The following is a 20,843-nucleotide window of genomic DNA, read 5'->3' on the forward strand; positions in this document are numbered from 1 at the left end:
TTCTCATGGTGTATTTTCCTCACGTGCTGTCTGCCTTTCTCATTAGGCTGGGAGCTCCTGGAGGGAAGAACTCCATCAAGGCCACCTCCAGTGCCTGGCCAAGGGATCCATACACTCAAGTGAAACCACCTGCTCTGCCCACCCCCCAGCCCGGGGATGCTGGGTTGACTCGTCGCCTGTCCATGAGACCAAGGGGGGGGGGAGGGTCTCCTGTGAAAGGGGTGTCCTTCCTGGTGTCAGTCACCCTGGGGAGGGGCAGGCCCTCACAGAGGAAACAGGAACTTTGTTGGGGAGGATTCAGGGAGCCACCCCCTCCCTGCAGACTGCTTTCAGGGGCTTCCCAGGAGGTGCCACGGCTAGGAAGCAGTCTGAGGCCCAGCTCTCCCACCGTCAGCCCCAAATCCAGAGCAAAGCCCTGTTGAGGTCTCCTGCGGGGCTGCAGGGGTGCCCTGGGAGTGAGGGGAAGGGGTGCGGCAAAGCTCAGAGCAGGGCATCAATGGGGAGGCAGCCCCCGTGCCCAGGGGACGGGGGGCAGGAATGTCCTGAAGGCCCGATTTCCAGCAAGATGTCCTGCCCAAGGTGCCAATCTTGGAGGCTGTGGGTCCTACTTTAAATGAGAAGAGGGAAAGTTTCTCTGTAAGTCCCTTTCGGAGGCTGCCCCCCCGCGCCCTCCCAGCTGACGATATCCCTGTGTCACCACGCCCCAATCCAGCCGGAGCAGCAGGGGCCCACCCTCTCTGCACGCAACGTGAGGCGCGGGGGCACCTCAAGCCCGGCTCAGCAAGCTGACCTACGTTTAACGCAGATTACCGGGGAGGGAAGACAGCTCAGCAGAAGCCCAGGGTCTGGAGGGGCTGCCTGGGTTCACAGGCCGGCTCTCCCACCGCCAGCTGGGTACTCGGGGCAGGTTTCTCGAGGTCACCCGGCCTCTGTGTCCCCACCTGTAGAATGGGCAGTCGTGGAAACCACCCCTGCAGCGTCGGGAGGACTCAACGAGTGATACCGGCCGGGGCCGTTACTATTATTGTTACTGCCATTCTCCTCCACCTGCGAGGCCTGAGCCCTTGGAGAGGCGTGACGATGCCTCTGGTGTCTCAGAAGACCCGGTGGGGAGACGCACGCACGCAGAGGAGGCTGCACTGGGGGTGCTCCCAGAGCGGGGCACCTCCTCCCTTGCCAGCCGTTGACCTTGGGTTAACCTTGGGCGGGTCCTGCCTCCTGTCTTTGTCTGCCTGCCCTCATCTGTAAACGGGGAGCAAGAATCCTCGCCCCACGGGGATCTGTGGCATTCGAGACGGAGCCCGGACGAACTCTCTACCAGGCCTGGCGTTACTAGATGCTCCATCAACGGCAGACACTGAACTTTAGCAGACAAATCAATTACTCCCTTGAGCTCTGCTTCGCGGCCGGGTGGGTGTTGGGGTGCCCGGGGTTGCCAGCACACACCCAGGATATATTTAGCTCCGCTGGAGCCCTGCCGGGGCTGGGCATTCCCGCAGAGGACGCCGAATTTCAGACCAGCTCGCAGCTCCTCGTCGGCCACCGAGAAATTTGCCCCAGAGCACAACTCCCCTTGTTTGTAACAGTAGACTAAATTACCCCAAGAGTACAGACACACACACACACACACACACACACACACACACACGCACACACACACACAAATTCCTGTATCATGTCAGTGCCACGCAAAGGCCTAGTTCCACAGTGAAAGTCCACCTTGCAAAATAGAGAACACCATCCTGTCCCCAGAACAGGAGTCGGCTGGTGCCAGCAGGTCAGACAGCGGCTCTCCAATCAAGCCTCTTGAGACCCATACTGAGAGCAACCCCGTCCCCCTCACATCCTTAACATGAGGAAGCAAGGAAATAAAACAGCCAAGCGTCAGGGAAAAAGGCAGAATTGTGCCCGTAACTCTTGCATTGCGACGTATTTTCTTCTGGCGCATGTCGTCTGCATATTTTGCAGATGACGCTGCGTGTCATCTCTATTCTTCATTTATCACCAGCGTGGACACATGTGTTGTACTCCTCCTTCACGATCATTTTAATGGCTACACAATACTCCACCTTTTATCACCAGTTCCAAGTTTGGTCTAGGGTATTGGATCCCCCAATACCCTAGCAGGGCACCTGCGGGGTCAAAGCCATGTTCATGATACCACTGAGATGGAGGCCCAGTGGTTAGGACTCGGCACTTTCACTGCTAGGCCCCAGGTTCCATCCCTGGTCGGGGAACTAAGATCCCACAAGCCTCACGGCGCAGGCAAAAATAAAAAAGATTGAGATGTTATTCTCTTCCGTCGCTCCCACTCCCTCCTGAGTGTACAATGGAGTTTTCTGGAAGCCCCGTGACATGTGACATCACAACTGATAGAAAACAGGCCGGAAAGGAGCTCCAGCAGACGTCTATTTAGCCAGACATTAGTTAATGAGATTTGCAAAACTGTAAAGCAATGCGGCTCTGTTCCCTGAAAATGCTCCTACATTAACATACAGAGGGCTATTCAATGAATTAAGCCTATTTAAAAATTCTCCATTTTAAGGTCTAATACAGTAAATATCAATAAATACAATGCATTCAACCAAAAGCTCTCGGGGGGGTCCCCAATAATTTTGAGTGAAGGGGACCTACGCCCTCAAAGCTGAAGAACAGGAGCTACGGATGGACGGACGATGATGACCTGGCCCAGCGTCTGTGGCTGGACATTCACCCTGCAGAGGACGTGACCCCTTCAGCGAACGACTTTTTATGCACAAATCATATCAGCCGCCTTCTTCTACCAAAGGGCATGAACATATTCAAGGCTCGAGGCACCTCGTCTAACTGTTCCTTAGAGACTATTTACACCATTTACACTCGGCATCTAGCTCAGGGGATCGGGGGATGTGTACAGTTAGCTGACTTAACAGTAACAATTTTTTTTTTTTTTTTTTTTTTTGTGGTACGCGGGCCTCTCACCGTTGTGGCCTCTCCCGTTGCGGAGCATAGGCTCTGGACGCGCAGGCTCAGCAGCCGTGGCTCATGGGCCCAGCCGCTGCGCGGCATGTGGGATCTTCCCAGACCAGGGCATGAACCCGTGTCCCCTGCATCGGCAGGCGGACTCTCAACCGCTGCGCCACCAGGGAAGCCCAACAGTAACAATTTTTAACTAACGACGGGTCTTTCCTCTAACCCTCAGCTAGAGACCCGCACAGGAAGGAAAAAGGGTTTCAGTCCCAGAAACAGAACGTTTGAGAAGCTGCCTGGGGTATGCTGAATAATGCCCCCACCCCGGATATATCCACGTGCTAATCCCTAGGAGCTGTGGATGTGACCTTACATGGTTAAAAATCGTGGGGTTGGTCTTTGCAGATGTGATACAGTTACGGACCTTGAGATGGGAGATTATCCTGAATTACCTGGGTGGGCCCTAAATACAGTCACAAGCATCCTTAGAGAGGCAGAGAGGGAGATCTGACCGACCACACACGCGGACGGGAGGGGAGAGATCTGAAGATGCCGGCACCGAGGTCGGGGCGACGCGCCCGCAAGCCAAGCAGCACTGGCAGCTGGGAGAGACGGGGAGCGGATTCCTCCCAGAACCTCTGGAGGAAGCGCAGCCCTGCCGACACCTTGACTTCAGCCCAGTGACATGGAGTTTGGACCTCGGGCCTCCAGAACTGTGAGAGAATAGGCTTCCGTTGTTTTAAGCCCCGAGGTTTACTGTGCTCCATTCCAGCAGCCCCCCTCCTACGGGACGCCCCGGGGACGGAGGCTGGCCCCTCCTTCGCCAGCCCCATTCCCTCACCAACAGCACGAGCTGTCAGAAAACCTCGCCGTGGGCTGCAGAGTGCCTCCCAAAGGGGCTCACTTAGGGGCTCGGCGCGTGTGCTGCTGCCAGCTACTTTAATTGCTCGTAGCTCCTTCAGAGGCTGCTGGCTGGCTGCTCCGTCGTGCCCCACTGAGCTGCTCTCAGAGAAGGAATTTGGGGTGTCAGGTCAGGAGATGGGTGCCAGTGGAGGAAAGGAAGGGTCAGCCGTGGCAGGGGCAGAAGAAAGCTCTCCTGTGGCAGCTCCGGGCCTCGCAGGGCTGCAGAGGGGCCCAGCCTGGCCAGAGGCGAGAGAATGTGTCGGCGGGGTGAGAGGGCTGGAAGCGAAGAGCAGTCAAAGCAACACTGAGGTCTGGCGGGGTCGGGAGGGCGGGGAGACCTGCCCAAGGATTCCAGAGGCGGCCCTGGGGAGCACTGGTAGGGTCACCCTTCGTCTCAGCACACAGAGCTGCTCTGCACCCCGCGCCCGTCCCACACCCGTCCCAGGCAGCCAGGGAGGCACCTGGCTGGACGCTGGGCTTCTGCACACGTATCACGTTTCCTGATGTCCGCGCAGGTCGGAGGCGTGTGCGAGGGAACCGATGCTTGAAACCCTGCACTCCACAAGCACTCTCCGAGCGCCTGGCAGACGAGGCCGGTCTCGGAGCCGCAGGAGAGCGAGAGGACCAGGAGCGCCGGCGAGGAGTGTGTCACAGGGGGCCCCGCGGGGCCCCGAGTCGAAGCGGGCGCGCGGCAGCAGGGACGCTGAGGGCGCCGCGTCGAGGCCCTGGGCCCGCCGTTGGGCTCACACCCCCCCACCCATCGGACGTCCTCCCCTCACTGCCCAGCCCGCCCTCCGCCCCCGAGCGGCTGGCTCGCTCCGGCCACGCTGGACGGTCTGCAGACCCTCCGCCACCCCCCTGCCTACCTGGGCCCCGCGCCCGTGTGAGCGCACAGGTCTCGCACGGCCTCACCCCCCCGGGTCCCCGCACGCCGGGCGTGTCAGACTGCGCCCTCTCCGGGGGGGTCACTGGGCCACCTGAGCCGGCAGAGCGTGGCCGCAGAACCGGCACGTGTGGGCGGTTCAAAGCTCCGTGGGCCGCGGTAGCGGGAAGCCGGCCGGAGGCCCGGAGGGTTGTTTCAGCAGGAGGCCCTGCGGGTGTTGGACCAGGCAACTTGCCAGAGGCTGGAATCCTGGCTGTCAGGCTACCAGGCACACCCCTGCCGTCCAGCCTCAGTTTCCTTACCAGTCAACTGCAAACAGCCAGGAGTAACGTTCAGGATATTTACGAGGGTTCCCCACGCCCCACTCGGCAGGGGTGCAGCCACGCGGCGTGCGCCCGGCACGTCCTGAGCCCGGCGGGGGATCCCACGCCCCGGGCGTAAGGCCGCAGCCTGGACCGGCCAGGCAGCCTGAGTAGGAAGAGGCCCGGCTGCGTGCGACACCACGGCCCATCACGTAGCTCCGGAACAACCTTCAGTTGGCAAAGCGGGGCCGCCCGCCTTCCTCGGCTCGTGGCGCCTTCCGGCGTCTTCAAAGCCAGCAGGGCCGCGTCTTCTCCCCTCTCTGCTTCCGCCACCAGAGCCCCTCTTCTCTGACCCTCCTGCCCCCTCCTCCTCGATGGCATGGACCCCACCGCATCACCTCACCCCCACTGCAAGCTCTCTAACTTCATCACATCCTCGAGGTCCCTCCTGCCATGTAGGTGACACACCCACCGGGTCTGGGGATGAGGACGGGGACATCTTTGGGGGGCCGTTATTCAGCCTGAGACGGGGCAACTCAGAGAGGGGCAGCGTCTAGCCCCAGGTCACACAGCAGGCAGGACCAGGCCCACGTCCTCGGCAGGAGCCCCTGGCTCCACCTGCGCCCCATGGTCCCGGTGAGGGAGGGTCCTAAAGGAGTGGAGCAAAGGGTCCTGGACGTTTTGGGTTCTGGCGGAAGCGTGGGAGACGGAGGAGGAGGAGGAGGAATTCCAGGACTGGGGGTGGGGAGGACGGGAGAAGGTGGCAGCAGTGTTTGGGGATCAGTAGCAAGGACAGTGCTCTGCGCACAGCAGGGGCTCCATAAACCCAGTGAACGAGCATTCCAGAAGAGCTGGGAGCCCTCAAGAGGCGGCTGGTGGCTGGGAACAGAGGCAGCCCCAGCCAGACTGAGGCTGGACCGTATCGGGGCCCGTGGGGGCCTCTGTGGGCGCTGCGGCTGTACAGTGCTGCCCGCCTCCATCCCGCCTCTAGGCTCCCCTAGAGGTGACAATTGGGACCGGAGCCCAGGTGTCCTGACCCCAAAGCCACCTAGGCGTCAAGACCACCTGCCTTGTTGCTTAGAAATCTTCAGCCAAGGCAACACGGTGCATGAAACCCCCGAGGACATCATTTTGCAACAGGACCTGTTTAACATGGGCCTGGCTCCCCCACCAGCCCAGCAGCCTCCCCGAGGGCAGGAGGCGCCCGCAGGGCTTGCTGTTGGCTGAGTCAAAGGCAAAGCGGGCATCACAGAACTCAAAGCACACCTTCCACCCACCCCAGGCCTTCCTGCGGACACGGACTCAGATGTTCTCCTGGCTTGGGTATCAGTGAGACATCCACAGATGTCGCTTCCCTGGCAGGCTGTGGAGAAACCCGCGTACACTGGGACCCTCGCATAAAGGGCAAAGCGCTTCCTGCCATGAGACTGTCAGGTGAGGTCTACATGGCGAAGAAGGGTGATGGGAGACCTCCTGGCTCACACGGCGTGTTTCCCTGAAACGACGGCTGAGCCTCAAACCCAGACGATCTCTCTGGGGCAGTGGGGGATCAGCGCTGTCAGAAGAAAGCCAGTCACACCCCTGAGGATGGCAGTGGTCCCTGTTTTTACCGACAGGTACACTGAGGCCCAGAGAGGGAAGTCGGCTCACCCGAGGTGACACAGAGGTCCGGCAGCTGGGGCTGAGAGTCCAAGGAACTCAGGCACTGCTGGGGCTGGTTGACGCTGGAGGGCTGAGCTGGGGCTGGAGGGGCCTGGGACGGCCATGAATGCTGCCTTCCGGCTCCGGAAGGCCACAAGGACCCAGCAGAGGGAAGAACTGGGGCCGGAGGTCAAGGTTACAGGGGGGCCCGTGGACTTGACCTGGTGAAACTCTCTCACGGTGCGAGCCGTCCATCCCCAGGTGGATCCCTGGGGCCACGCCACGACCCCAGACGGAGCAGGGCTGGGTCTGGCTCCGCCTTGCTGGCTATGCAGGCAGGCGCCGCACCTGGAAATGGGGATACGCTTCTCGGCTCAGGGGAGGAGATGGGTTGTAACCACCACTCGCACCAGAAAGCGTCATCGCGACGCCCCCAGTGGGTCAAGCCTTCCCCGTCCTGACACTCAGCCGCACGCTACAGAGTTACCATTGTGACCAGCTAACACGTGCAGGGAGACAGACAGACAGACGGCGCCCACCCAGTCAGGCAGAAAAGGGTTCAAATGCAGCGATGTCATTTGCAAATGTCATGAAGCCACGCCAGGCACCGGATGGGCCCGCCCAGGCATCTGTAGGTGGGGACACTCCAGCGGCCCTGAGAAGGATCCCGGGAGCGTCTGGTCCCGGCACGGGCCCCAAGGGAGCACCCCACAAGCCGAGGCTGTGTGACACCGAAGTAGGGTGCTGCCCGACACCCTAGAGACCTTGGCAATGGAAACATCCCTGAGTAAACAAAGACGCGGCACTCAGGTTGCCCTGCCTCGCGTCCTAGCGGCCCGAGGCCCGCTGCTCGGGCAGCCGGCGGGCTGGGCACACATCTGACCGGTCCCCACGGCAGCTCACGAGACCACACGATCAGCATCAAGAAACACGAGCTGCCGTCTGAACACCACCCAGGTTTTCCCGTCGCTAGTTGCTAGTTTTAACTGATTCCCAGGCTCCTCTGCGTGCCAGGCGCCCAGCACCCTCGGTCCCCACGGAGACCCCAGAAGAGGCGGCAACAGAAGCTCAGAGAGGTTTGACGATCCTGTGCTGGCGGACGGCGGAGCGGGATCGGAGCCCAAGGAAGCGCCCGTGTCCGTGCAGAGCCGGGGCTCTGGGCTCAGGCGTCCGGCGAGCAGCTCCGAGTCCCGGCAGCTGGCCTGGCCGTGAGGCCCAGCGGCAGGAGAGACCCGTCCAGAGGCTGGACCCCTCCCCGCCCACTCCCTCCACCACCAGACTTGCCGGGTGCCTCTCACCAGCTCACAGCTCTCCCACAATGCAGACGATGCTCTGGACGGTCCGGGTGTCTGACAGGCGGCTTCTCCAGAGTGAGGGTCACACTCCCTTTTCTGGGACAGTAAGGCTGGACTTTCCAAGAGTTCACCAAAGTCAGGGCTTGGGTCTAGAGAATATGCCATCTGCCCCCCCAACTACCTCATGGACGGAAACCGTAAAGAATCGGAGGGTCTCGGGTGGCGGGTTAGGAAGTGACCCTGGACGTGAGGGACCGACGGTTCGGAGATGAAAATGCCCAGGCTGAGTTAAAGAGCGTCCCGTTGGTTCTTGGGCAACGGCCCTCCTTTTCAGATGCCATTTCGGATGAACTTCTGAGTCAGGATGATTTATCTTTGGCCACGGCTAATTCAGAGGGAGTCACACACGGAAGGCGGGCACCGGTGTCGTTACCTGTGCTAAGATCCACGCGCTGCCACCTGCGAGGCCTCCACCCGAGCAAAGGACGGCGGCCCTGTGCGATGGAATCGTCTGACCTCTCACCAAGTCACAGACTCCGGAAGCAGCACGCGCCCGCCTTAGACCTGGAAGCAACGCCCTCTTGTCTCAGTTGATTTCTCATTGCAAAAGAAAGGCGCACACGATGAAGAAAACTGGGGAAGGTGACGGGCTGTATAAAGACGCGGGGGGGGTGGGGCACTGGCTCTTTTGCCACCTCCAGCACAGGAGGACGCCGCGGACGTCCTGACCTACTTCCTTCTATACACTGCTCTCCTCCACTGTCTTGCAAAGTTGAAATATAAGATCTATAATCTTGTTCTCAGCTGTTTTCTAAATTAAGCTTTTCTTAAGCACGTTCTCCTAACGTGAAAAACTCCTGTCATACAGTCAACTAGAATGTTCCCCCCACCCCCAGAGGACAGGTTTCAGGAGGATAGAGATGCTGTTTATTCTCATCCACGGCTGAGCCCCGGGCCCGGAGCAGTGCTGAGCACATAGCAGGCGTTTAGTAAACCTCTGTCGACTGGATGAACAAATCGCATGGCTAGCATCTCGTCGCTCCCCTCCACATGTAGCTGGTTTCTAACTTCCTGCTGCTGTTAGGAACGCCGTGGTGAATGTCTGTGGTGACAGCAGAGCCCACACTTGGATTAGAAATGTGTCTCTCTGCTCCAAATGCCGGGGCTGAGCCAACCAGAGCAGGGGACCGGGTCTCAGTCTCAGGCCATCTGCCACTCACCCTCCTGGCCCCCGGATGGCTGCCTTTCCTTCCCCAGCCCTCGGTTTCCCCTCTGTGTGGGTAGGTGGCTTTGGACTGGAGCATCCCCCAGGCCCCTTCCAGCTCCGTGATCCTAACACAGCAGCCACAGGAACAGAAGAGGGCTGAGCCGGCCACCCAGCTCTCCACCGGGCCCTGCTCTCCTGTTTTGGGCCTGCATTCCACCACCCCCCAAGTCCATACTCCAAGATGACTGGTGTCCTTATAAAAAAAAAATAAGGACATAGATACACACAGAGGGAAGATCATGTGAGGACACAACGAGGGAATGGCCATTTGCAAGACAAGGAAAGAGGCCTCAGAGGAAACCAATCCTGCCCACACCTTGATGTCAGACTTCCAGCCTCCAGAAGTGTGAGAAGATAAATTTCTGCTGTCTCAGCTGCACAGTCTGTGGTTATTTTGTTCTGGCGGCCCTGGAAGACTACCACAATCCCCCACGAACCTCTGAGCACCTGGAGAAATCCTACCCGCCAGGCCTGCAGCTGCCCGGGGAGGACAGGCAGGCTCCAAGACAGCATGGACCCGACGGTGGCAGAGCTGGCACCGGAGCCCCTCCCAGCTCAGGTTCTTTCCTCTGCTCCGCCCTGCCCTGCCGTGACCACCCGGGCTGTGGTGTTAGGAAGCCACCAAGAGACTCACCATCATCTCCTGGGTCTCACCAAGTGTGGGCCAGCATTGCACACAGAGCCAAAGGCGTTCCCTGCACACAGTGGGGAAACCGAGGCGGGGGTAATAGTAAATTAAGCACAGCTGGTGTACTCCGCTTAGATGCAGGCTTATCTGATGCAGAATGCCAGCTCCTTCTACCTCACCATGGTGCTACTTACACAATTGCCCTGACCACTCGAAACGATCGTGCAACAAAGCATGCAGGCAACTGCATGCGCCCTGGATGCCAACACCAGAGCCATCTCAAAGGCGCCCTGGGTTATCGGACTGAAGGAAGATAATGCCTGCAGCCCCGACGGCATAAAGGAAGGGGAGCCTCCCACCCGGGGTGCTCGTACAGGTCGCCTCGGAGTCTGACCATCGGCTCGCCTGGGCGCTGCAGATTGGACCACGCGATCGCAGCCACGCCTACTGGCACCGAGCTCCAGGGGCGATGCCAGGCTTGCCTGGGGAGGGCCGTCGGGGGACCTGACCTTGTCGACGACGGAAGCCCCTGACCTGCCAGATCTGCACAGCGGCCAGACGTTAGAGCCCAAGAGCCCTGCACAGGGACCACCATCTGCTCTCCCCCACCACGGCTGTGGGTGAAAACCACTGCCGAGCAAATCATCAGCTGGGCCACGAGCGACAGGTCGAGGGGAGAGCACGCCCACTGCCAGTTCCGAAGGGCTCGATGAACTCAGCAAGGCTGAGGTTTACTGACCCTTACAAGCTACTGAGGGAGGGTTTCCTACTGCATGGGGGGTTTCCCACTCGTACCTTATCCCCTCCAGGGAAGCAGCAGTACTGCTTTGACACATCAGGAAGCCAAGCTTCAGGAGGGGCCACCATCTGTCCAAGACTAGCAGGTGGGCGCTCTGATTCAAGCCCCAGTCTCCTTGTTCTTTCCGCCCATGATCCCCCAGGGCCCTGGGGCCCACATACCCCTTCTCCCAGGACAACCACACATGAGGAGGGGGAAAGGCCTGTGCTCCTTCCGGGGCTCCTCCTGATTACAGGAGAGGCCGGAGGTATCAATTATGGTCATGGAAAGCCTAAAATTCCCCAGTGGGCACCCTGCCATTCCCCCCACCTGCCATTGGATAAATGCGGCTGGAGGTTCTGTAAAGTCTTGGGGTGTCCTGCTCCCCAGCCACCTCCAGAGAACAGGTTGGCCATTTCAGAAATCCTCTTCTAGAGAATTCTGCCTCCTAGGGTCCCAATTCCCCCCACCCTCCTTCCTCACCTAGGAGGAGGAGAGAACTGTTTCCCCCCCGGGGGGGGGGTGGTCCCTGGAAGCACACCCCCCAAGCAGAGAGCACACAGTCAGTGCTCACTAAAGGCACATGCCTCACCGGTCCTCCCCAGCCCCCCTGGGGAAACAGCTGTCCCCAGTGTTTTCTGCACCATGGCCAGAGGCCATACTGCAGTCTGTGGCCAGACAGGCTCAGGGGAGAGCACAGGAGTCCGGGAGCACCAGGTTCGAAACCTGGCCCAGCTGCATGAGCTGAGCAAGTGACTCCAGTCTGGTGAGTCCTGGTCGCACCCTGAAAAATGGGATGACGGCCCCTCCCTGCCAGGGAGTGTAGGGAGAAGCCCTCAGCCCAGTGGCGAGCCCCCGAAGGCTCTCGAAAAGGGGCTCTGGCCACTCCACACTCTCTCCAGGAACCAAGGCCCCCGGCTCTAGGCCTCAGTTTCCCCAAGCGCACTAGGCGCGGCTGGCTTGTGGCGACGTGGGATTTTTCAGCGCCACATAGAGGCTGTCAGACCCAGTGAGTGCGGCGCCAGCGCCAGCTGTGGGGATACGCAGGGGTGAGGGGCCGGAGAGATGACGCGCGCACGTCCGGGCGGCTCGCACACACCTGCGGGCTCCGCGCCCCCAAGTTTGCGCCGGGCCAGGCCAGGGCGCCCGGCGTCGGCCTGACGCCCCCCCCCCCCCCCCCCCCGCCGACCCAGGCGCTGCTGGAGCCGCACAAGGGCGGCGGCCCCTGCCGCAAAGGCCCCATGTCACCACACCTCTCCGTGGCAGGGTCTACATTGGCCCCGCGCCCTTCGCCGGACCCTGGCCGCCTCCTACAGCCTGTGGCGACCCCGGACGCCAGGGAGAAGCAAAGGAGTGTCGCCTCCCAGACAGCCCAGCGCAGTCACCCCGGCGCCGCGCCTGGAAAGGGTCCCCAGTCCGCGCTGCCAAGCTCACCGCCTGGGGCGCAGGGACAGGGGGCTGCGCGCTGGACCCCCGGGACTGCAAGACCCTGGAGCAAAAGTTGGCTGGAGCAGACCCCCAGTCTGCAGGTGCAGCCACCTCAGCCCTCACGGCGCCGCGACCCAGCTCGGGGACGCGCGGGTCCCTCGGTCCCCACACTCACCTGCGCTCATCTCAGCGGCAGCTCGGAGTCGGGTCGTCTGGGCTCTGCGCAGCCGATGCTTCTGCCCGCAGGTGCCGCGCCTCCCGGCGCGAAGGGCCGCCCGCCCGCCTGTCCGCCTGTCCGCGCCCGCCTGCCCTCAGAGCCGCCGCAGCCCCTCGGCGCGTCCTCCCCTCCCTGCCCCGCCCCGCAGGCCCCGCCCCTTTCCGCGGCCCCGCCCTTCCCCTCCCCCCGCCGCTATGCGGGAGGGGCGCACCCTGGGAAATGTAGGCGCCGCGACCCCACCGCTCCACCTTCACGCCCCGACCTCTGCAGGGACGGACTACAGTCCCGGCAGGCTGCGCGGCCCGCGCGTGCGCAGGCGGGCGACGCCTCTGCGGCTTCCCGCAGTCACTCGTGGATCTCTGCGGAGTTGTCCCCCGGCCCTGGCTGGCCGCCTGGCCGGCGACGACTCTCAGGATCCCGCGAGTGGCGAGGCGGGCGGCCGAGTGAGAAGCAAGCTTGGTGCAGCTGTTGTTGAGTCGTGCAGCTGCAAGGGGTCAAACTCCCTCCTTCCCCAGTCCGCAGAGGGAGACTGAGGCGGGGGCGCGGGCGGCAGGACTCGCCCACCCGCCCCGGCGAGACTTGCGGTCCCGTCTCTAGGTCTAGGGCTCGGCGGCGGCCCGGTGGCCTGCCCCAGGCTCCGGGAGCTCCGCATCGCCTGGCGCCTTGGTCTGGCTCGGGTGGCGCAGTCTGCAGTCCCGACCCCCAACCCCAGCACACGAGTGGCCGACTGCCCTCTGTGATGTCAGGTGCCCAGCCCAGGGCGTGGGTCCGGGTACAGGAGAGGGAAGGCCCCAGGGTGGGAGCAAGTGGACCCCACTGAGTGTCTGGTACTGATGGAAGGGGTCTGCGGGGGTGCGGAGGGAGGCGGACTTCCCGGACCTGGCACCGAGGGGGGAGCGGGGCTGGCCACAGAAGATGTGGTCTCTGAACGCAGCTCTAAGGCAGAAGCAGATATGCTTCCCTGGCCCCCAGCAGCATCCATGTACCCCGAAGAGGGGCCAGGAGCAGAGAGGCCAGAGGACAGCGGCTCCAGGGGAGACCTGAAGTCCTGCAGAACCAGCCATGGGCAAGGCCGGTGGCACAAATCCCCACGTACCCTAGAAACCCAGAAGGCCTGGCTGGGTGGCTATCCTGCAGCTTTCCAGCTCCAATGCCTGTCCCCTGGAGCCTTTTGCCCAGAACACAAGTGGATGTGATGACGGAAGGAGACTAGGAGGGGCAGGTGCCCTGTTCTCCACCCAGCTCTGCTCTCAGCAGTGCAGCCCTGAGCGAGTCCCTTCCCCTCTGTGGGCATCAGGGCCCCATCCATGAAATGACTGAGTGAAGGATCCACCACAGCTGAACGCATTAAATTCAGGTGGTTAGTCCTGGCTAGAGCAGAGGCAGGCCACTAGGGGTGGGGGGCCTGGGCATCTGACCGCCTGGCGGGGAGCCTGGCTTCTTCTCCGTGTGCATCGCTAGACTGGTAGCAGCCCCTGCCTCTCAGAATACTTCTGAGGATCCCACGAGCTAATGCATGCTGTGCGCCAGCAGCAGTTGAGATCAGTAAATGTCTTTGATGTTATCAGGCTGTTCTTCTTCTCAGTACCTTTCATAGGGCCTGGCACGGAGTGGGCACTCCACGGGTACCTGTTGTCTAAAGGAAGAGAAGGATGGAGGGAAGGAGAGAGGGTGCTGACCCCCAGCCCCTGGCCTCTGGGCCATCACGCTGGGCAGCAGCCCATCCAACATGGGAGCACCCCTGCCTCCACTCGCCCTCTTCAGGAAGCTCTCCAGCAAGTTCCCCACAGAAAGGTGTGGTCGGGCACTTGCTCCCAAGTCCGCATCAGTCAGAGGGTGGGTCTGGGTGGCCTGAGCTGGTCCCAGGGCTCAGCCTGCCAGGCGGCCACCCAGGCCTCCCCGTGGAGCCGGCCCCACCTTTCTGCGCAGGTACCTCCAAATGGGGCCAGAGGGACTGGGGAGTCACAGCAGTTCTCAACTCCTTGAGGAAGGACCTCGGGGTCACATGGTTCCATTCTTCACAAGGGCAGAAACTGAAGCCCAAGGAAGGCCTGCCAGAGTCGCCCAGCAAGTTGGCAAGCAGGGACTTGAGCTAGGTGTCCTGTAGCCAAGCCTGTGCCCTGGCCCAGCTGGTTCTCCCACAAGGGAACTCCAAGTGGGCTAGGCCTGCTGCACGGGGCCCGCAGAGACTGGTTGGTTTGGGTAGACCGAACCAGGTTTCAGTTGCCATCCGCGGTGCTGTGAGCCAGCTGTGACCTCGGGCCACTTGCTTGCCCTCTCTGTGCCTCAGCTTCCTTAGCCTTCAAACCACAGTGCCTGCCTGAGAGGGTTGCTGGGAGGACACATGAGTAATGTGACTAAAACACTTCAAAGCTCAAAAAGTCAGGGCTCAATGAATGATCGTTCTCTAGTTGTGGCGAGCGGGGGCTACTCTTCATTGCAGTGCACGGGCTTCCCATTGCGGTGGCTTCTCTTGTTGCGGAGCACGGGCTCTAGGGCCCGAGGGCTTCCGTAGTTGTGGCGCACGGGCTTAGTTGCTCCGCGCCATGTGGGATCTTCCCAGAGCAGGGATCGAACCCGTGTCCCCTGCATTGGCAGGTGGATTCTTAACCACTGCGCCACCAGGGAAGTCCCACCACCTGCTTTTCCAGCAGGCCCTGAGGGAAGGGGTGTCAGAGGGGCTCCTTGACGCACGGAGGTCCTAGACAGGTCAAACCGAGACCCTTTCAACGTTTGTCCAGTGCGTTCAGCTATTAGAGGAACGGCTGGGCCTTGCTGAGTACAGATGTAGAGGGAGGAACCATGAGGCAGCAGGAGCTTCCCTGGACCCCCCCCACCCACCGCCCCTGCCGGGCTCACACCTCCTGCAGACAGAAGGGACACAGAGTAGGGGCTCTGCCTGTTCCTTGGGGCCACTCCGCCTTCAAGCGCCGATCAAACGTTCCCCCTGGGGGAGTTCCCAGCTCATGTCCCAGGGGCCCCTTCCAGCCTCTCGCAGGTGGGTGCCCCAGGCAGTGGCCCCCTGGCCCTCTCCCTGCTCCTGCCGCCTTTGCCCCATCATTTCTGCCTAAAGACTCACAGGTTTCATTTGCTTTCATCCACCCCACGGCCTCTGAAGGAGGGCCATGCTCTTCTACCCTACAGGCCTGGAGAGCGGCTGCCACCAGGCCAGGCCTCACTCAGGGTAAGCACAGAAGCTGAGCTTTCCAAGACATCTGTGGACTAGGTCCCCTGGCCAGAGTCTCCAGCGGTGGCACTGGCCCACGTTCCTCCTGGGATGGGTCTCAGGGCACTCAGCTGCCACCTCCGGGGCTCTCATGGTCACCTTTGGAATGAGGATATGCCCTGAGAAGCGGGCACTCGCACTTCTCCCCTGCTCTGTGGCCTGGTGCCCTCCTTGTCTGAACCTGGAGGACAGTGGTATAATTGGAGCTGCGATGGGGGAGCCCTGGGTCATAAAGGTGGGGGGGGGGCGTGCCCAGCGCCAGCAGGCAGGTGCCAGGCAGCACAGGGGGCCAGGAGCAGATGGGAAGAGCCCAGGTAGGACCCTGGAGAAAACACGGGGAGCTCTACGCCACCACCACCTCCTCTAAATTTCCTACCACTTCTTACGGGATGTGGACTGTTCTGGTGATGGAGGCTGTGCAATATGGTGGGGGCAGCCTCAGACCCCTGCGGCCCCAGCTGCTTCCAAGGTCAAGCCTCCTACACCAAACGCTGCTCTCGTGTGGGCACCAGGCTATAATTTGGAGGTTCCATTCCTGGTAACCCAGAGGTGATCATAAAACACAAAAATAATAAATGCAAATATGTTCCTTTCCAAGCATCTGTTAACTACATAAAAGACCCTGCTCGGCTAAGAAAACCACAGCCGTTCCTGGTGTACCTTTGGGGAATATTTTTCCTGCATGGGCTGTGCCGGGTGACGGTTTTCAAGAAATGAGTCCAGTGGCCTGTAGGTAAAGACCTTTTCTTTCTGTGACAAATGCCCACCCCCTACCCCACCACTGCCTTGAGGGCCTGCAAATTGTTTCAAAATTAGGGTATTTGTCCAGCAAATGTTTATTGCCCCTTTGTGGAGCCTGAAGGTCTTGGGAAGTGAAGGGTGCTGAGTGGTGGCATGGGACCAGGGCAGGCTGGGGCAGACCCGATCGCTGGCCAGCAGCCTGGCGGGGAGTGGGGATTTATGTTGGGTTTCTTGAGGCCAGCCCAGGAGGGACTGGGAGGGAGAGGGGCCAGAGGGCTGCTTCAATGGGGCAGAGAGCCTGGGAGGAGGGGTTTTGTCCAACCCCAGCGAGGCCACCCTCATGCTCAGGTAGAGGCAACCAAGGATAAGTATAAAACTGCAGCTGAGGGAGTTCCGTGGAGGTCCAGTGGTTAGGACTCCAGGCCTTCACTGCTGAGGGCCCGGGTTTGATCTCTGGTTGGGGAACTAAGATCCTCCAAGCTGTGCAGTGCAGCCCAAAGAGAAAGAAAGAAGGAAAAAACAAAAACAAAAAAATCCTCGCTACTGAGGAGTATGCCCAGGGCCAAGCCAGGTGAGGCAAGCAGTCAGGACTGGGGCTGCGATGCTCTGGGACCACGCTGTATCAGAGAACCCTCCATCCTCATCCTCACCCTCACACCCATTTAACAGATGGAGAAATCGAGGCTTTAGCTTGCCCACATGCAAACTACTCCCCAGTGGAAGCGCTGGACGCACGCCCAGGCCCTTCCGAAGAGCGAGCCTGTGGGCTTCGGCACACGCCCCTCCTGGATCTGTCGGGCCTCCAAGGGGCGTTGTGGAGGCCAAGTCACAAGGCTGAGGGGCCTGAGCCGAGGGTGAGGTGCTTGGCCCATAGGGACCTGCCCCACTGGATCCGAACCATGACAGGCCCTCTGCCCCCTGCGCTGGGGGATGCCCCACCCTCACCTGACAGCTCAGCCTCACCCACTGGACTCTACTGGAGATTCCCTCCTTGGAGAAGACCCCCTGAACCCCCTCTGCTCCCCGAGGCCTTGACTCTCCCTGCCAGGTCACTCTATGCTCTTGCTCTTTATTTCCTGACTCCCTCACCAGACATCAGACCACCCAAGCAGGGCTATGTCGGGCTGATCAAGGGGTCTTCAGAACATCTCGGGGTCTCCAATGCATCCCAGGGTCTCCAGCAAGCAGGAGAGTAGCCAGTGAACTCCAGGGTCAGCGTGCACCCCGCTGGCATTTCCTTTGCTGCCTCTCACTCAGCACAGCAAAAGGAAAGAAGTAAGACTCCCTGAGCCCCTTACCAACGTTCCTGACCTCGACCTGGGTCTGCTGAGGCTTCCCTCAAATTGCTTCTCCACAGAGAGTGTACGGTGTGGCTGGGCTCACCTGGGGCCTGGTCTAGAAAGGTGTCACCCTGGAAACCCAGCTGTGCAGACATCCTGCAAGGGCGAGGCCCTCGGCCCACGGAAGAGCCACCATTAGAGGCCCTGAATAACCCAGGGCACCTCCAGGCCTTCTCTCGCCCAAGCTGCGGGTTTCTCTGTCCTTTCTTCACCTCCAAATACAGCCCAGAAATTGATTCACTTAACAGCCAAATGGAGAAACAAATGAAATATGATTTCATTGTGGGATCTTTCCAGCCACTCAATAATTTAAAACCAGGCCATATGAAACCAGGAGTAAAAATAACATGTGACTCACATCTTGGAGCCTCACTCCCTCAAACACAGGTCCACACACCTGGATTATTCAGCGAATTCAGGTCCAAGCTCAGCATCACACACCTACAGTCCACCTGAATTCTCCAGGCGGGATGGAAGGAGAAAGGTGCATTGATTCTCCGTAACGGCTGAGTCTATTGAAGTGAGGGCTGAGGTCTGGCTCCCAGTTCTGCTGTGGGTGGGAACACTGCCCCAGCAGAGAGGAGACCCGGTCAGCCCTGTGTCCTCTGTGTCCACAGCACTAAAGACAATTGCTGAGAACTGTGCTGTTCTCCACCCCGACGCTCTAGGAGCCAGCTCCCTGTCCCTGGGGTGAGGCGAGCCTGGCTTCACCCACGAAGCAGAGCTCGTGCAGCATCCATCCCGAGGGCCACTTCCCCGAATCACCCCTTTGTGTCTGTCCCTTGTGTGGCTGGGCACTGACTGTGGGTCCAGGGCACAGAAAGCCTGGCACTTTGCAGGTGAGGAGCAAAAGTTTCCTAAAAGGAACTCAGTCGTATTCATGAAGAGGCATATTTTTAACAGAAGGGTAACATGACTTCCTGGAGAAAAATATGCTATCATCCACACTTCTCAGGATACTGTTCTCACAGGAAGCTTTATTGTTTCAACAAGGCCAATCAATCTCTTTGCTTCACTGCCCCCACGTGGTGGAGTACTCTAATTGCAGGCATGCTACCGCAGAGTGCTAATTCTCCTGCGTTGCCAGCCTTCAGATCCAGCCTAGGATAGGTGTGCAGACATTGCTCTTGGTGAAGAGCACCCACACACCTGCCTTCAGCCAACACAAGGGGAGAGAAAGGAAGGTGCAATTTCATGCAAGGTCTTGAGCCATCCTCTCACCCTTTCCTGATATTTGAGGTGTTGGCTGCAGAGGCTGTATGTAGTTTGTAATCATGACCTAATGAAGCATATGAGTGTGGAGAGGTGGGGCAGCTCTCGGGAATTCCTTGCTCTCTGTCTCCCGACTGGTGTTTACCTGATGCCCATTTCTCTTGCCCCTTGCTTTCTCACAGCACCCACATTTCCATTCTTTGTCACCATGCCACCCCAGTAAGAAGTCCCCATGGGCTTCCCAGTAAGCTGGCCCAGTTCAGAAGGTTCTGACGGGTCTAAGGGCGACTGCATTCCTCTGGAGACAAGGATCAGCTACACCAATTAGCACCCAGCATTCCCTGGACACAGGACTTTCTCCAGGAATGGCATATGACCCAGTTCAGGCCAATGGGGAGAAATGCTGGAAAAGATATTTGTCTTCCTTAGGAGAGAGCTCCAGAACACCCTCCTCTCTCCTGGTCTGGATGTTGTGATGCGGGATGTATTGCAATTTTGTCCCCATACGGATATCCTGAGAATGAAGCCAACATCAGGAGGAAATCATGGAGAAATGGGGCCAGAGCCCCTGGATCAAGCCAGTACTGAGACCCACCTATCCCTGGGCTTCCAAGTCCATGAGCCAAGAAAGACCTTTGAGCCACGTGGACTTGAGTCTTTTGTTGTTTATTACACCACCCTCAAGCCCCCTAAGGCATCACTGTTTGTGATGTCATTGAAACGACATCACATTGAAGTGTCCTGGGCAGGATCTCCCTCCAGATGGAATGATGCTTGGATTGCACTTGACTTAAGTGGCAGGACAGTCCAGGAAGCCCTCCCCTTCACCTGCTCCCTGGTCTGGTAGGAGAGATGGGGGAATTCCTGAGCGCCTCTGGCTTGCCTGACCCTCATCAGAGATGGAAAGAAAGGGGACACCTCCCAACTCTGTTCCAGGCAAGACTCAGCAAGAAAAGAATATCCGCTGTGTGTCAGGGAAATTCTCAGACGTGAACCTGCCAAGAGCTGGAAGGAGAAGTACACTCACCATGGAATACTCCCTGGGTCTCCAATTCTTCACCCAGTGGGGGCTGACAGGAAGTCAGTGTTCAATTCGTGAATAATAATCAGCAATATTGTCTATGTAGGCTCCTTAGGAAGAGGCCTCGGACCAGGAGTACCATTTTGCAGCAAAGAAGACACGACATTGAGTCCCAGACCAAGGGGTCTACTTCTCCTGCCCCCAAAAGACATCTCCGCAAGCTGCCAGCTGATAGAACGCCCCCTCCGAGGCTCAGCACAGGGACCGCGCCCTGTGCAGATGGAGCCCCGTCTTCCAGGATGCAGTACACGCCCGGGACCAGCAGGCGGCGCCCAGGACCGAACCAAGAGCCGAAGCGCGCCCGGCCCCTGTCAACCATCATCCGCAATGACCCACCGGAAGGATGTGTGCCCCTCGCCTCTGCGATCTTGGGCTCTGCTGGATTAGGGGTCCTGGCTCAGCGTGGGCGGAGGGGATGGAGCTGCTTCCACCAGGGGACGGAGTAAAGATTCCATTGAACTTGAAACTGACTGCGAGCCGGGACCAGAAGGCAGAGTTACTCTCCCAGGGGTGGGCGTGGCGGGGGAGGGTGACTGCCCCCCGATCATCACGAGGAGCCAAGGACGCCCCCACGGTGAGGGCAGGGCGAGTACGCCTGGAACCCGGAGGACCACGGCGGCACCCCCGGGCTCTTCCACCCGAGGTGGCAGTAAAGAGGCAGGGCAAGGACCGCTGTGTGACGGGGGCCTCCCGCCCCTCAAGCGAGACCCTGATGGAAGTGCCAGTCCAGGCCAGGGAGGAGAGAGGGGACCAGTGTCCATGGGAACCGCTCCTGAAGCCGCAGGGCCAAACCTTGTTCAGCTGAACCTCCCGAGTGAGTCTCTGTAGAGGCCGCATGGTGGCCTGGCCTTGACGGGGATGTGGGCGGAGCTGAGCCGCGCGAGGGCGGGACGGTAGCGGGCACGTCGGGCGCTGCCCTGCAAGGCTCTTCGATTCTGCCCTGGGCTTCGCT

General features: G+C 60.0%; 1 protein-coding gene across 6 annotated transcripts in view; it reads right to left on the minus strand.

Annotated features, from left to right (window-relative positions):
* ABLIM2 (actin binding LIM protein family member 2) overlaps nt 1-12,395 on the minus strand; it is a 152,642-nt gene extending 140,247 nt beyond the window's left edge. For 3 of the 6 annotated variants that reach the window (XM_067036746.1, XM_067036744.1, XM_067036742.1), the window contains exon 1: nt 12,250-12,393. In XM_067036746.1, the coding sequence (XP_066892847.1) occupies nt 12,250-12,259 (10 nt within the window). In that variant the 5' untranslated portion in view covers nt 12,260-12,393. Of the gene's footprint in view, nt 1-12,249 lie in introns of all 6 variants that reach the window. The other 3 variants (XM_067036750.1, XM_067036740.1, XM_067036748.1) reach the window with 2 other exon arrangements.
* Between the last annotated feature and the right edge of the window lie 8,448 nt (nt 12,396-20,843).

The sequence above is a fragment of the Kogia breviceps genome, chromosome 6, assembly GCF_026419965.1.
Source record: "Kogia breviceps isolate mKogBre1 chromosome 6, mKogBre1 haplotype 1, whole genome shotgun sequence".
In the NCBI taxonomy this organism is placed as follows: Eukaryota; Metazoa; Chordata; class Mammalia; order Artiodactyla; family Physeteridae; genus Kogia; species Kogia breviceps.